The 12527-nt window shown below is 44.5% G+C and overlaps 2 protein-coding genes across 10 annotated transcripts in view; one reads left to right on the top strand and one right to left on the bottom strand.

The window, feature by feature from the left end:
• Positions 1-8075, bottom strand: part of LOC114042837 (merlin-like) — a 68200-nt gene extending 60125 nt beyond the window's left edge. For 8 of the 9 annotated variants that reach the window (XM_027861576.1, XM_027861574.1, XM_027861578.1 and 5 more), the window contains exon 1: positions 3818-4256. The gene's annotated coding sequence lies outside the window, so the exon portion shown is untranslated. Of the gene's footprint in view, positions 1-3817; positions 4257-7151 lie in introns of those variants that run through there. The other variant, XM_027861575.1, reaches the window with a different exon arrangement.
• A 279-nt stretch (positions 8076-8354) lies between these two features.
• Positions 8355-12472, top strand: MRPS17 (mitochondrial ribosomal protein S17). The gene is made up of 3 exons (XM_027862248.1): positions 8355-8455; positions 10196-10335; positions 11885-12472. The coding sequence occupies exons 2-3, from the start codon at positions 10213-10215 to the stop codon at positions 12149-12151; spliced, it is 390 nt and encodes a 129-aa protein (XP_027718049.1). The 5' UTR covers positions 8355-8455; positions 10196-10212; the 3' UTR covers positions 12152-12472.
• The last annotated feature ends 55 nt before the right edge of the window (positions 12473-12527 follow it).

Raw genomic sequence — 12527 nt, forward strand, 5'->3', positions numbered from 1 at the left:
CCAGACACAACTGAACCACCGAACAACAATGGTTAATTTAACATCATTGCTGTAACATGCCACTCGGCTCCAAGGTTGTCCAGCAACCTCGACAATTCAGAATATTGTCAGTAACCTGGAAGTAAGTGAAGGAGGCCTCCAAGACACCAAAACAGATGTCAGAAAGTCCATGTACTAAAGGTTAAATGCTTCACTCACAACAGAGATACTCAGACCAGCCCCCACCATGACCACTCAGTCTGTTTACTTCAATTTTTTAAATATTGTATTGATATCATTTTTCCATCACTTTCATTTCTGAGTATATTCCATTCCCCTTCCATCCCCAGTGAGTCATTCCTTCTTAACAAAATAAAACAGAAAGAAAAAACCAACTACCACATCGATGGAGTTTACTGTAAATGCATTCATTATCTGACTCTCCCACCTCAGAACAGAGAAAGGAAAGGTGCATTTTCTCAATCCTTCCATGGACCAAGCTTGGTGCTTAGACCCAACTCTAATGGGGTTTATTATCTGGTCTCCCAAATCTCGAATCAGGAGCAGCAAACTAGAAAGGGGAGGCAAACAATGGAAAGAATTCTGGCTCTGGAGTCCAAAGACTGAGTTCAAATCCTATCTTTGACACTTTGACATCGCCTGTGTGATCTTAAGCAAATCACTTAACCTACTTAGGCCTCGCTTGGCTCTTCTGCACAATGATTCTGTGGCCTTTGAGGTCCCTTTCAGTTCTAAATCCAAGAACCTAAGAGTCTATGAGCTGGGGCCTGAATTGGAAGAAACAGCTAACATCAAGGGGAAGAGCCTGAAAACCAGAAAAAAGTAGCTTCAAGCACTTAGAAAAGTAGTCACCTCGAGCCACTGACCCAGGACCAGCTGGCCCCAATTCAACAAACACTTAGAAAGCACCAGTTTGGTCTTCAAGCAGGTCACTTCTCTACATTAACTTCCGGTCATCAGGGAGAGAGCATGGACATGGAATCAGGGCTCAAATCTCATCCCTGCTCCCTGAGGAAACGAGGGAACTTTTAGAGAAGCCAAAACTTGGTCCCTTGGGTTGGTCGATGGGACTAAGGCTCAAGTTGGTGCCATGGCCTGCAGGTTACCTAGGACGTTAAAAAGTCTGGCCTAAGAGGAGCTAGTGTCCCTCAGACTTAAATAAAAATTCCACTCCCCAGCAAGTCACCACAGTCAACTGACCACATGCATTTCCATATGGAGATAAGGGAGAGCTCTGTATACTAGAACGAGGACTGCATCCTTAATGGCTGTCTTTTCCAAGCTATTGCTAAGTAAACTCATTTTTTGTTTTTTGCAAACATTTCACTTCAGATCTTATAGGTGTAAAACACGGTCAAGCCACTTGGCTCCTCCACATACCTTAAAAACGAAAACATATTTAAAGCTGGAGAGGAGTTCAATGCTCTCATTCTACAGCAGAGGGAACCCAGGCCCTATGACTTGCCCAAGGCACACAGCTAGTTAGTGACACAGCAGGATATAGACACCAGGTGCCTGATTCCCAGCTTATCAATTTTCTGGAGGGGGGAGGGAAGCTAGGTGGAGCAGTGGATAGAGCACCAGCCCTGATGTCAGGAGGACCTGAGTTCAAATTTGGCCTCAGACCAAACACTTGCCACATACCGGCTGTGTGACCTTGGGTAAGTCATTTAATCCCAATTGCCTAAAAATAAAAAAATTTAAAAATTTAAAAAAAAAATTTTCTGCTAGACCACGCTGGATCTCCTTCTACGTTGTCACTGTTATTTATAATGATGATCCTAAGTCAAGAAACATGTTCATTATGTTCTGTTCACAAAGGCAATATATAGCATATTTTAAAAAGATTCCTTTCTTAAATAACTTTTTAAAAATGTTTTGTGTTTTAAAGGATACTAATATTTAGTTATTTGGAAAATTTATTCTTGTAAAAACTTCACTTTCCATTGCCAGAGGCATTACTGTGCTATCGTCAACTTCATTTCCAGGATGACAAAATTGAGACACTGAGGCAGAGAATGTCCACTGCCCAGGATTAAACACAGATAAGGAAAAAGCAGAGCTGCCTGAAAAAGAAGTTAGCCCCTCCTTGGCCACTGAGTCATTCTGTATCCTGCTGAAACTACACATTTCTCACTTTCTGTACAGCATTAATGGAGTTCTGTTTTAAAACGGTGACTAGACAGAACCACATAACCCCATTGGCCAGAATTTTAAATTTTTTTTTAAATGTCACAATCCTAATTGTTCATCAAAAATGTGGTTTGACATCTTGTCACTGGCTCTCTACAGTGTTTTTGTTTTGACAATCTGATGACTATCCCCATTGGAAACATGGTTTTAACAAGTATTTGCTAGTCAAATCTTACCAAGAGCTAGGGGCCGGGGACAAAATGAAAGGAAAACAGCCACCAAATCAGCTTCCTTTGTTCTTTTCATTCATGTTTAGAATTTATTGATGAAAATAAAACGTCAGGTTGGGAAAAAGTGAAAGGTAGGAACTTTCCGATACTCATCAGGGGACTTGGAAACATAACCATGGTGGAAACTTTAAACCAAAGCAAAGTCTAGGCACCATCTCAATTAGTTCTTAAAGCAATTCACTACCAGGAGAAAAAATCCACTGGGCTCTGTAACATTCTCCTTCACTACTCACAAAATCATGTGCGACAGTGAGCTGGAGATGGCATGTTCTGGTACAACCTAAGATCATTTCCCACAGCTTTTTCACTCCACACATGAAATTAGCTCACTAAGTATGTCCCCAATTTTTGGTCTTGGCCCGAACTGTTGGCCCCCTTTGGACAAGTGTTGTCTACTCTGTCAGAGTGAGCGGACAAGCCCAGAAACCAGGAACCAAAATAAATGAGGGCAAGGGAGAATAAAAGCAGCAGAGAAAATCCAGAGAACACCTCATTTCTTCAACCACGAGCAACGTGAAAATAACACAGACATGCACAGAATATACCTGTCTTCTATTGCATTTATTTCAGGTCTATTTGACTTCAGACAAAAAACAGAAAATAAAAGCTATTAATAACTCTACTCTCGTTAATTCGGTCCATTTATTACAAATTCAGAGGGGACTACAGTTTGCGCTTTTCTAATGGTTGCATTAAACCTTTATGTAAAGGTTTTCCCATTCTCCCTCAAAAACACAATTTATTAAAGGTTGTTACCTCACAGAAGTACAAAATGAATGAAGTAGTGTTTACAAAACGATCTGAAAGTCTGAGAGGAGTGCTAATGAAAAATCAAGTACAAGAATGTGTATATGTAAGGCACTTGTGCATAATTAAGCATAGGAAGAGACGTCTGCTCTTCAGAGAGAGGAACGAAAATAAGATACCCAGAAGTTACACATGTTCTAAATAAGATTAAGGATAGTGTCACCTTTCTACCTACTTTTTCTCATTGACCTTCTGGCTATCCCTTGATGTACCTAGGCCAGTGGTGGGGAATCTCTGACCTTGAGGCCACATGTGGCCTGCAGGCTGCTGGTTCCCCACCCTAACTTAGGCATTATTAGCTTCTGATATGCCTTCAATACCGTATAACCTGTAGGGATTTCGCCTGCTCTATAAGAAAAAAAAATCTTGACAACAATTTCTATTTCCAATTTCATTGTCCGGGCTTTTTCCAGTCAGACTCTCCATTCAATGCAAGAAGCACACAGAGGGCTGAAAAGAGCAGACGAGGTAATCGTTTTCATTTCCTTCTCAATTTCTTCTGCAGCCTCAAAAGTTGTAGCCCCAGCAAACGCTCCCCGCCAGGAGGCGGCTTTCAAATCTCAGCCAGTCAAGAAGGATTCTCTTACCTTAAGAGCAAACTCACGAAAATCCAAATTCCCCAAATGGAGTCAGATGTCTGCCTCTTCCTGGAAGCAGGACAGAATGGCAAGAGGCTTCGGAGCCCCCAGTTCCACACGTTGGGGCAGCAGCCTCCCAGCCTCCCGCCACACACACAAACAAGTGGAAGAGGTGGTGTTCTAAGTTCCCCCTCCTTTGTGTCCTGGGAAGAACAGCCACTTGGCGCCCTCTGACAAAGCCGAGAGCTGCTTGGGCAGGTAACTGGGAGGCAGGCGAATTAACTCTTTCCTGTTTAGAGCATGGCGACCTAAGGTTTTGAAACAAATCAGCCTGGGAGTCACACTGACAGCTGCACCTGCCCAGCGGAACCCAACCTGGTCTCACTGAGAGCAAAGAGCCTGCTTTTAAAAATCAAAACAAAACAGTAAGGGATAATCACGGCCACTGATAGGCAGCTGAATAAGGGTCCCTGAAAAACAAACAAGGAAACAGCAAAAAGCTATGGCTCCTCTGGCCCTGTAGATGATGAGTGTGAGTAAATGTTAAATCAACAAGTTGAGATTTATTCATTCCCTTTAGCTTATAGGACAAAGGTGTAAATAGGCAGCCAGGTGGCACAGTGGCTAGAGCCCTGGGAACTGGAGTCAAGAAAAGCTGGGCTCAAATCAGCCTCAGACACTTACTATCTGCATGACCTTGGGCAAGTCACTTATCCCTGTTTGCTTCAAGTTTCCTCATATGTAAAAAGAGCTGGAGAAGGAAACAGCAAATCACTGCAGTATCTTTGCCAAGAAAACCCCAAATGGCATCATGAAGAGTTGGAGGCGACTGAACAACAACAAAAAACGGGAATGATAATAGTACCAACCCCCCAGGGTTGTTGTGAACAACAAATGATATCATATTTACAAAGGGTTTTGCAAACCTTAAAATGCTATGTAAATAGTAGCTATTATTAACATCAAAGACCTTAGAGATCATCTAATCCAGGGGTTCTTAATCTTATTTGAGTAATGGACCCCTCTGGTGGACTAGTGAAGCCTAGGGAAGCACCCCTTCTCAGAATAATTATTCAAATGTATAAAATAAAATTATAAAGAAACCAACTATAATAAAATAATTATAATTTTTTTAAGTTCATGGACTCCAAGTTAAGAACACTTGATCTAGTCCAACAACCTCATTTAACAAATGAGGAAACTAAGGCCCAGAAAAGTGACGAGGTCTGTCCCAAGTTTTCTGAAGTGAATAACACACATAATAATATTTAAATTAACAAATAAGTAAGAGCCAAAATTTGAGCCACCATCCTTTGACTCCAACAAGGGCCCTAGAGAGAAATGTCCCCCTGCACCAGAGACCTCACATAGGTCTTCCTAACTCTGGGTCCACTGTTCTGTCCACTGGGCCATCTGGCTGCCCTGTAAAGGAAGCTGACAGTTGTGAACATGAACCCCAATTTATTTATTCTAAGAAACAAACAAAATTGGGGTACATGTATCCACGGTTTAATTTCTCTCAAGCTAGCTTGATATGCATTGCATATCAAGAGAGTTTAGTCCAAAACTAGGCCCCCCTAAGGGAGCCGGTTCAGAACTGGCTCAGGTTGGGATTTTGGGGTACAGCCTTATATGCCCTTCAAAGAGTAGGTGTTCCCAAGGGGTGCCAACTGTGATTGGTGGACACACTAGGAGGTGAGTCATATTAAAATAAGGTCCACAGGGGCCAATATTACCCGCCATCAAAGGAAAATATGCCTCAGTTTCCCCAACTGTAAAATGTAATAATTGCACCTACCTCCCAGGGTTGTTGATGGGGTGTTTGTACTTGAGTGCTTGCGCTTGTATTTGGACCCCAATTTCTCCCTAGTCTCAGAAACACTGTCTCTGACACTCCCCAACCCAAGGACACTGTGCCTAGCAATTACTCATGCATGGGCCCCAGCAAGACCCTTATCTCTCTCCCTGGTGCAGCTACACAAAGCTGGGTGAGAGAGTGCTGGGCTACTCAGGCCCCAGCCCTCAGATCATGTCTCTGAAAGCCTCCCAATTCTTTAGTAAGTTCCTCTCTTGTGAGAAAGCTTTTCCTTGTTGCAGAACATTCTCTCATCAAAACAGAGAGAAAGGGGTGCCTTGCCCAGCCCAAGGAGTTTTGTCCTTGGCTGGCCCAAGGACTCTTCCTCCTGCCAGACTCCCAAGATCCATACCTCTGTCATCTCCCTCCCTGTCTGGTATACTCCCTGTACTTTCCCATCCATAACTCCCAAAGACACCTACATCTTTGGATTACCTAATCAGTACCCCTGGCATTCCTTTCCCATGCCCTTTTCCATATAAACCCTGGCTCCATTCTCAGTCTCTCGCAGATTCCTTAAGAATCCTTGCCCGCTGAAAAGTGTAACAATAAATCTTTGCCACCTTGACTTGAAGAATGCTTGAGTCTGTGAATTCATTCCAGACAACCCCATCCTGTACTGTCTTTGAGGGGTCTCAACCTCTCAGACCACAACACTGTGAGCATCAATATTTGTAAAGCACTTAGCACAGTGCCTGATACAGCAGGTGCTTAATAAATGCTTGTTTCCTTTTTCATATTGGACATTCCAAATTGTGGTTGAGTTTATTGGACTGAAGGGAAGTATTCTGTGCCATCCCTCCCTCCCACCCAACTTAGTGGACATATTTTTTGTATATCTTCTTTAAAGGAGTTTACCATCCACTTTTTGGATTAAAAGGCTAAGACCCTAGAACAATGAGAAAAGCTACAAAGAATAAACAGATGGCTTCATATTTTGAAGCTACTTACACTATTAGTGTTAGGGGAAAAAAACATGCCACATTACTTAAATAAACACACTGAAACTTTGTTCAGGTGAAGGTTAAATGCAATTTACCAAAATCCCAAGTACAGCCTTTTGAGATGATACCCTTGAGTCTCAGTTCTGTGGATCATGTGCTCTGAATGTGATCTTAATAAAACATTATTCAAAAACAAAAAAAGAAATGGTTCAGATATTTGTTATATATCACATATGTGCCAGCTAAAAGTATATAATATGGATGTTTATATATACATATATACATTTATATATACATATATATATTTATATATATATGTTTGCATGTTATCTCTATTAGATTGTAAGCTCCTTGAAGGCAGGGACTGTTTTTTGCTTATTTTGTATCCCCAGCACTTAGCACAGAATCTGTCACAACCTAGGCACTTAATAAGCGTTTACTGAATGAATGAATGCATATCCAAAATAAACCTCTACAATGCATAGGCTTTCATTTTTATCTTTGATTCCTCAGCATCAAGCCTATTTAGCAATACAGTACTTGCCTGATGTTTGTTGAATTGAACTGCATTTCCACAGTATCCAGGAAGCTTAGTACATCAGAAATAGTGCTAGATGCCTGGGTTTGAATCCAGCCTGACACTAACTGTATGACTCTGGACAAGTAAGTGACTGTCACTCACTGGGACTCTGAATCCTCATCTATAAAATAGGGTTTATAAAACCTGCAATAAGCTACCACATGTGGTTGTTGTGATGGATGTTAAGCCCTAAAAGATATCATCATTTAGCGTTCAAACTCTAAAACCTCAGGACCCCATTAGCTTTCTCTACGTACAATTCTGCCCAGAGCTGATACAGGGGTGACAGAAAACTGTCATATGGGCATGGGTTCAGTGTGATGGGAATGCAAGCTATGAGGAAACAAATTTGGACCCTTTACTAGCCTCCTGATGATAGCTAAGGCTCAGGAACAAAGATTTAAAGATGAATTGATACAATTCCCTCATTTTGCAATGGAGGACACCGAGAACCAGAGAGGCAAAGCGACTTTTCCAAGGTCACACAGCGGCAGGGGGCAGGTCCGGGACTTCAACCCAGATCCTCTGCATTCCTGAGCCAGGCCACTTTCTTCCATTCCACCACCCTGCCTCCTCTCGCCTCTAAAAACCTCGGTTTCCTCAGGCTGTACAATCGGGATGTTAAGAGGAAATCGCTTCGCAAGCCCTAAGGGCCCTACACTGTCACACACTTGTTGTTGTTGTAGTTATCGCCCCCGAGTCTGCCGGTGACTCCTCTCCACACACGCCCAAGGAGGGGAGCGCCCAAGCCCCTCCGCCGCGCCTGAGATCTATGGAGAGGTGGCGTCACGACTAAGGCTGCCTCGGGACGGAGAAGTCCCAGGGGGCAGCCAGAACAAGTCGCGACAGACCTCGCAAAGAGCACCCGAGCTCGGCTCTGAAGCGCTCCGGCTCAAACTCAGTCAGGATCTCAGGAAGCAAAGGAGCCGCCGTCACTTCCGCTCGCGCGGCCTTCTGACACGTGCACACCCAACTGCCCGCGGGACTTTTGATTGGGAGAGAAGGGAAGGGGGCGGGGCACATTTCGGGCCACGCCCCTTGAAGGGGCGGGGGATGTTCTGGCAGTTCACGCGGGAGGCGGGACGTCCAGACGCGCGCAGGCCGAGCCCGCCCCGGTTGGCGTGACGTCGCCACGTTTTCCCGGCCGGGGCGCGCCGGCGTTCGGTCAGAGTTCAGAGGTCAGGGCGTCGGGCTGGAAGTGAGGGAACGTTCCCAGGGTGGTGCGTGGAGGCGTCGCTGTCGGACGCTGGGACGTGCTTCGGGCCAGGGTACGAGTCCTCTGGGACCCAGCGGAGCTGCGGGAGGGATGAGGAGGCCTCCGAGGCCCGGGACCCCGGCGGGAGGAGGAGGGAGAGCGGGGACGTCCCTCTGCCCCCCAGGAGGGTCAAGGCCAGAGGGCAGCGCGACCCTGCCGGAGGTCCGGCGTGCGGCCAGGGCTGCATTGAGCTGGAAGAACCTCCGAGACCGCCGCCCCCCCTTACAGGGGAGGAAACTGAGGCAGGGGCGTGGCACGTGGGAAGGGTTTCCTCCTTGCTATCGACCCCAAGAGGAACGTCAGCCGACCGGCGGGGGTCTCGAGCCCATCGTCCCTCAGTCACCCCTGCTCAGTAACCCCCAGTGGCTCCCGGGAGCCCGCCCCCTCCCTCCTGACCAGTCTCCGGAGCGCTTACTCTTCCGGCCCGTGACCCGGCCTCCGGCCCGACTGTCCGAGGACCAGACCCTCGGTCTCCTCCCCCAGGCCTGCCATGCCTCCCCTCCTGCGCTCCGCCCACCGACCTCCCCGGCTTCCTTCTAAGTCCCTACTAAAACCCCATCATTTACTGGAAGCCCTTCCCTCTGCTAATTATCTCTTATTTATCCTGTGCATAGTTCGTCTGTCCCGTAGTCTGCATGTGGTGTCCCCAATTCGACTGTGACCTCCTTGAGGGCAGGGACTAGTGCAGTGCCTGGCACGTATTATGTGTTTGACCAACCTTTATTAACTGACCGTGACCATGAACTAGTCCTAAAACTTCCCTGGGCCTCAGTTTGCTTTTCTGTAAAAGTCGAGGCTTAGGGCTCAACACCTGGCCCTTCCCTTCGGCTCTATTTCAGTAATCCCGTGATTATCTTCAGATTCCAAGAAAGAAAAGAAGCCAAGTGACCTTGCAAGCCTATACTTATTCACATTTAGGACTTGGATTCGTATAAATGCAAACTTGTCGTAGCCTTGAGAAATCTAGACCAAGGGTTCATAGCCTGGAGTCAATGAGTTTCTTTTTTAAAAAATATTTGGACAACTATTTCAATGTAATTCTTTGCTTTTATAATCCCACATGTTTTATTTTTATGTTTTTTAAAACAGTATTAGAATTCTAGGTGGCATAGTACATTAGAGTGCCGGGCCTTGGAGTCAGGAAGACTCCTCTTCCTTGGGTTCAAGTCTGGCCTCAGACACTTACTAGCTGTGTTACCCTGGACAAATCACTTAACCCTGTTTGCCTCCATTTCCTCACCTGTAAAATGAGCTGGAGAAGGAAATGGCAAACCACTCCAGTATCTTTGCCAAGAAAATCCCAAATTGGGTCACAGAGTCAGACGGGACTGAAACAACTTAATAATCAAGAGAAGGGGTCCATAAATTTTACCAGATTACCAAAGGGATCCATGATACAAGATTGGCTAATATCCCCCAATCTAGGCCAACACCAGGTTAGGATGAGGTGAAGGGATTGTGCCTACTACTAGCACTTAATCAGTCTCAGTCAGTGGCAGAGCCTGGACTCAAACTCTTCTCTGTACTTGGGTATTTTTCCCCAAGTTCCAAAAACAACAAAGGGCTTCTGTATATTCAATTCCCAACTTTTCCTTGGGTGAGAGTGAAAAGTAGGAAGCAGGCTATGAAACTTGGCTAAACCTCTCCCAGTGTCCTCAGACCAATAGGCCTTTAGACAAAAGGAAAGGTACTTACGTCATCCATCATAACCACTGACTAGACTGAATTTTAAACTTTGACCTTTCTTTCTCAGGTGACCCAAGCTACAAAATGTCAGTTGCTCGTTCTGCTGTCCATGCCAAATGGATTGTGGGGAAAGTGGTTGGGACAGCGATGCAGAGAACTGCCAAAGTGCAAGTAAACAGGCTTGTTCTGGACCCCTACTTACTCAAGGTGACTCTTACTATTATCATCCACTATGATTTATAAAACACAAAATACAGTCAGGAGTTCATAAGGGACAGATTTGTTCCTTAAGTCTCTTTCAAAGATGAGCCAAGTCATTTTCATGTTTGAAAAATCATTATTGGGGGCAGCTAGGTGGTGGAGTGGATAGAGCACCAGCCCTGAAGTCAGGAGGACCTGAGTTCAAATGTGGCCTCAGACCAAACACTTGACACTTACTAGCTGTGTGACCCTGGGCAAGTCACTTAACCCCAATTGCCTAAAACAAAAAAAAAAATTTAAGACAGAAATCATTATTGGCTATGTTCACTCAACTCTAGCCATGTTTTAAACTTGTTCTATAAATAATTTTGGTCATAAATTATATGCCAAACTCAATGTGAACACATTTTAAATTGTATCTACTTTAACAAGCTAATAATTTAAGGATTACTCCCTTAGTGTCTCTAATCTTTAACCAATCAATTCTGTTTGTGTATATAATTTAAATATCTGGTCACAGTCAATGTAGTATTGTCATTGTTGTTGTTTAGTCCTGTCCAACTTTGTGTTTCCTTAGCAAAGATGCTGGAGTGGTTTTCCATTTCCTTCTCCAGTTCGCTTTACATGTGAGGCAAAAAAGGTTAAGTAGCTCCCCCAGGGTCACATCAACTAGTAAGTGTCTGAGGCCAGGTTTGAACTTAGGGAAATAAGTCTTCCTGACTTCAGGCCCAGCATTCTTTGCACTATGGCACCATCTAATTCTGCTTGCTTTGTTATGTCACTTCACTGTAGCTTTTCACTACATTGATGTCCTGCCACTTACTCAGCCATCCTCCAGTTGATATTCAATAATAATAGCTAACGTTTATATAATGCTTACTATGTGCCAGGCACTGTGCTAAGTACTTTACAAATATTATCTCACTGGATCTTCACAACAACCCTTCACATCAAGTGCAGCCTGACAGAACAGACATTTAATCAATGTGCATTGTTAAGGTACTGTTACTATCCCCAATTTATAGATGAGGAAACTGAGGCGAACAGGTGAAATGACTTGCCTAGGGTCACACCGCTAGTAACTGACCAGATTAGAACTCAAAGTCTTCCTGACTTCAAGGTGTTAACCATTTTTCATTCTAGCAAACAGTGGAACTGCAAATATTTAAAGAGTCCGTATGGGTAGTGAACATGGTGTGTGACTGGTGATCAGAAAGGCCTGTGTGTTGGGTTCCACTTCTCCCTTGGATGCTGGCTTTGCCAACATAGACAAATCTCTTCACTCCTCTTATCAGTTGCCCTCTCTATAAAATGAGGCTAGGGATACTTAGAGGACGATTGTGGGACGAAAATAAGAGATGTGTGGAGAGCCCTTTGCTCCCTGAGTCTTGGGAATGAACTATATCCTGAGAGTCGAGTTCCAGGAGTGGGATTCCTGGCTCAGAACATGATCAGAATGTCATCGGAGAAAATGGCAGGGTTGTTTCATTTTACTGTTAGTTTGTGAAGACAAATGACTTCACTATAAGTTTGACCCTTCTGTTTCTCTCAACAGTACTTTAACAAGCACAAAACATACTTTGCTCACGACGCTTCAGAGCAGTGCACTGTTGGGGACATTGTGCTTCTCAAAGCATTGCCGGTACCACGAACCAAGCACGTGAAACACGAATTGGCTGAGATCATCTTCAAAGTTGGAAGAGTCATCGACCCAGTTACTGGGAAACCCTGTGCAGGAACCGTGTACCTGGAAAGCCCGACAAGCCCCGGGACTGCCCCACTCAACCCGAGTCTAAAAGAACCGAATCTTCCTTCTGCATAGCTGCATGAAGCCCAGAAGACACCGGCCAAGAACACACTGAACACTCTGGCCGAGGAGGCTTTTGTAAATGTTTCGACTCCAGCCATCCTACTTTTGTAGTGAAGTACTCCCCGCTGAACAGTAAGGAAGGGACATTTTGAAGAATGGGGTTTTTCACAATAGTGACTGTTTCAAATCACCTTATTGGAATGACAATGTGAATATGACTTTCTTAGAATCTCTGAGCTTATAGCAACCTGTTGCATTATTGAATAAGCCAACTGTTTTTGGAAATTAGGATTGATGGTTCACAGAATTTAAAATAACATAGGAGCTGGTGGGGGCAGGGGCGGGGGGGATGGGGGACATGTTTGTAAATAATTATCCTTTTTTTAAA

This window comes from Vombatus ursinus, unplaced genomic scaffold (genome assembly GCF_900497805.2).
Source record: "Vombatus ursinus unplaced genomic scaffold, bare-nosed wombat genome assembly UNPS02014768.1, whole genome shotgun sequence".
Classification (NCBI taxonomy): Eukaryota; Metazoa; Chordata; class Mammalia; order Diprotodontia; family Vombatidae; genus Vombatus; species Vombatus ursinus.

Coding starts and splice junctions, on each gene's coding strand:
- MRPS17 (XM_027862248.1), top strand. CDS start 10,213: ATGTCAGTTGCTCGTTCTGCTGTCCATGCCAAATGGATTGTGGGGAAA. Junction 10,336..11,884: donor TGGACCCCTACTTACTCAAG/GTGACTCTTACT, acceptor TTCTCTCAACAG/TACTTTAACAAGCACAAAAC.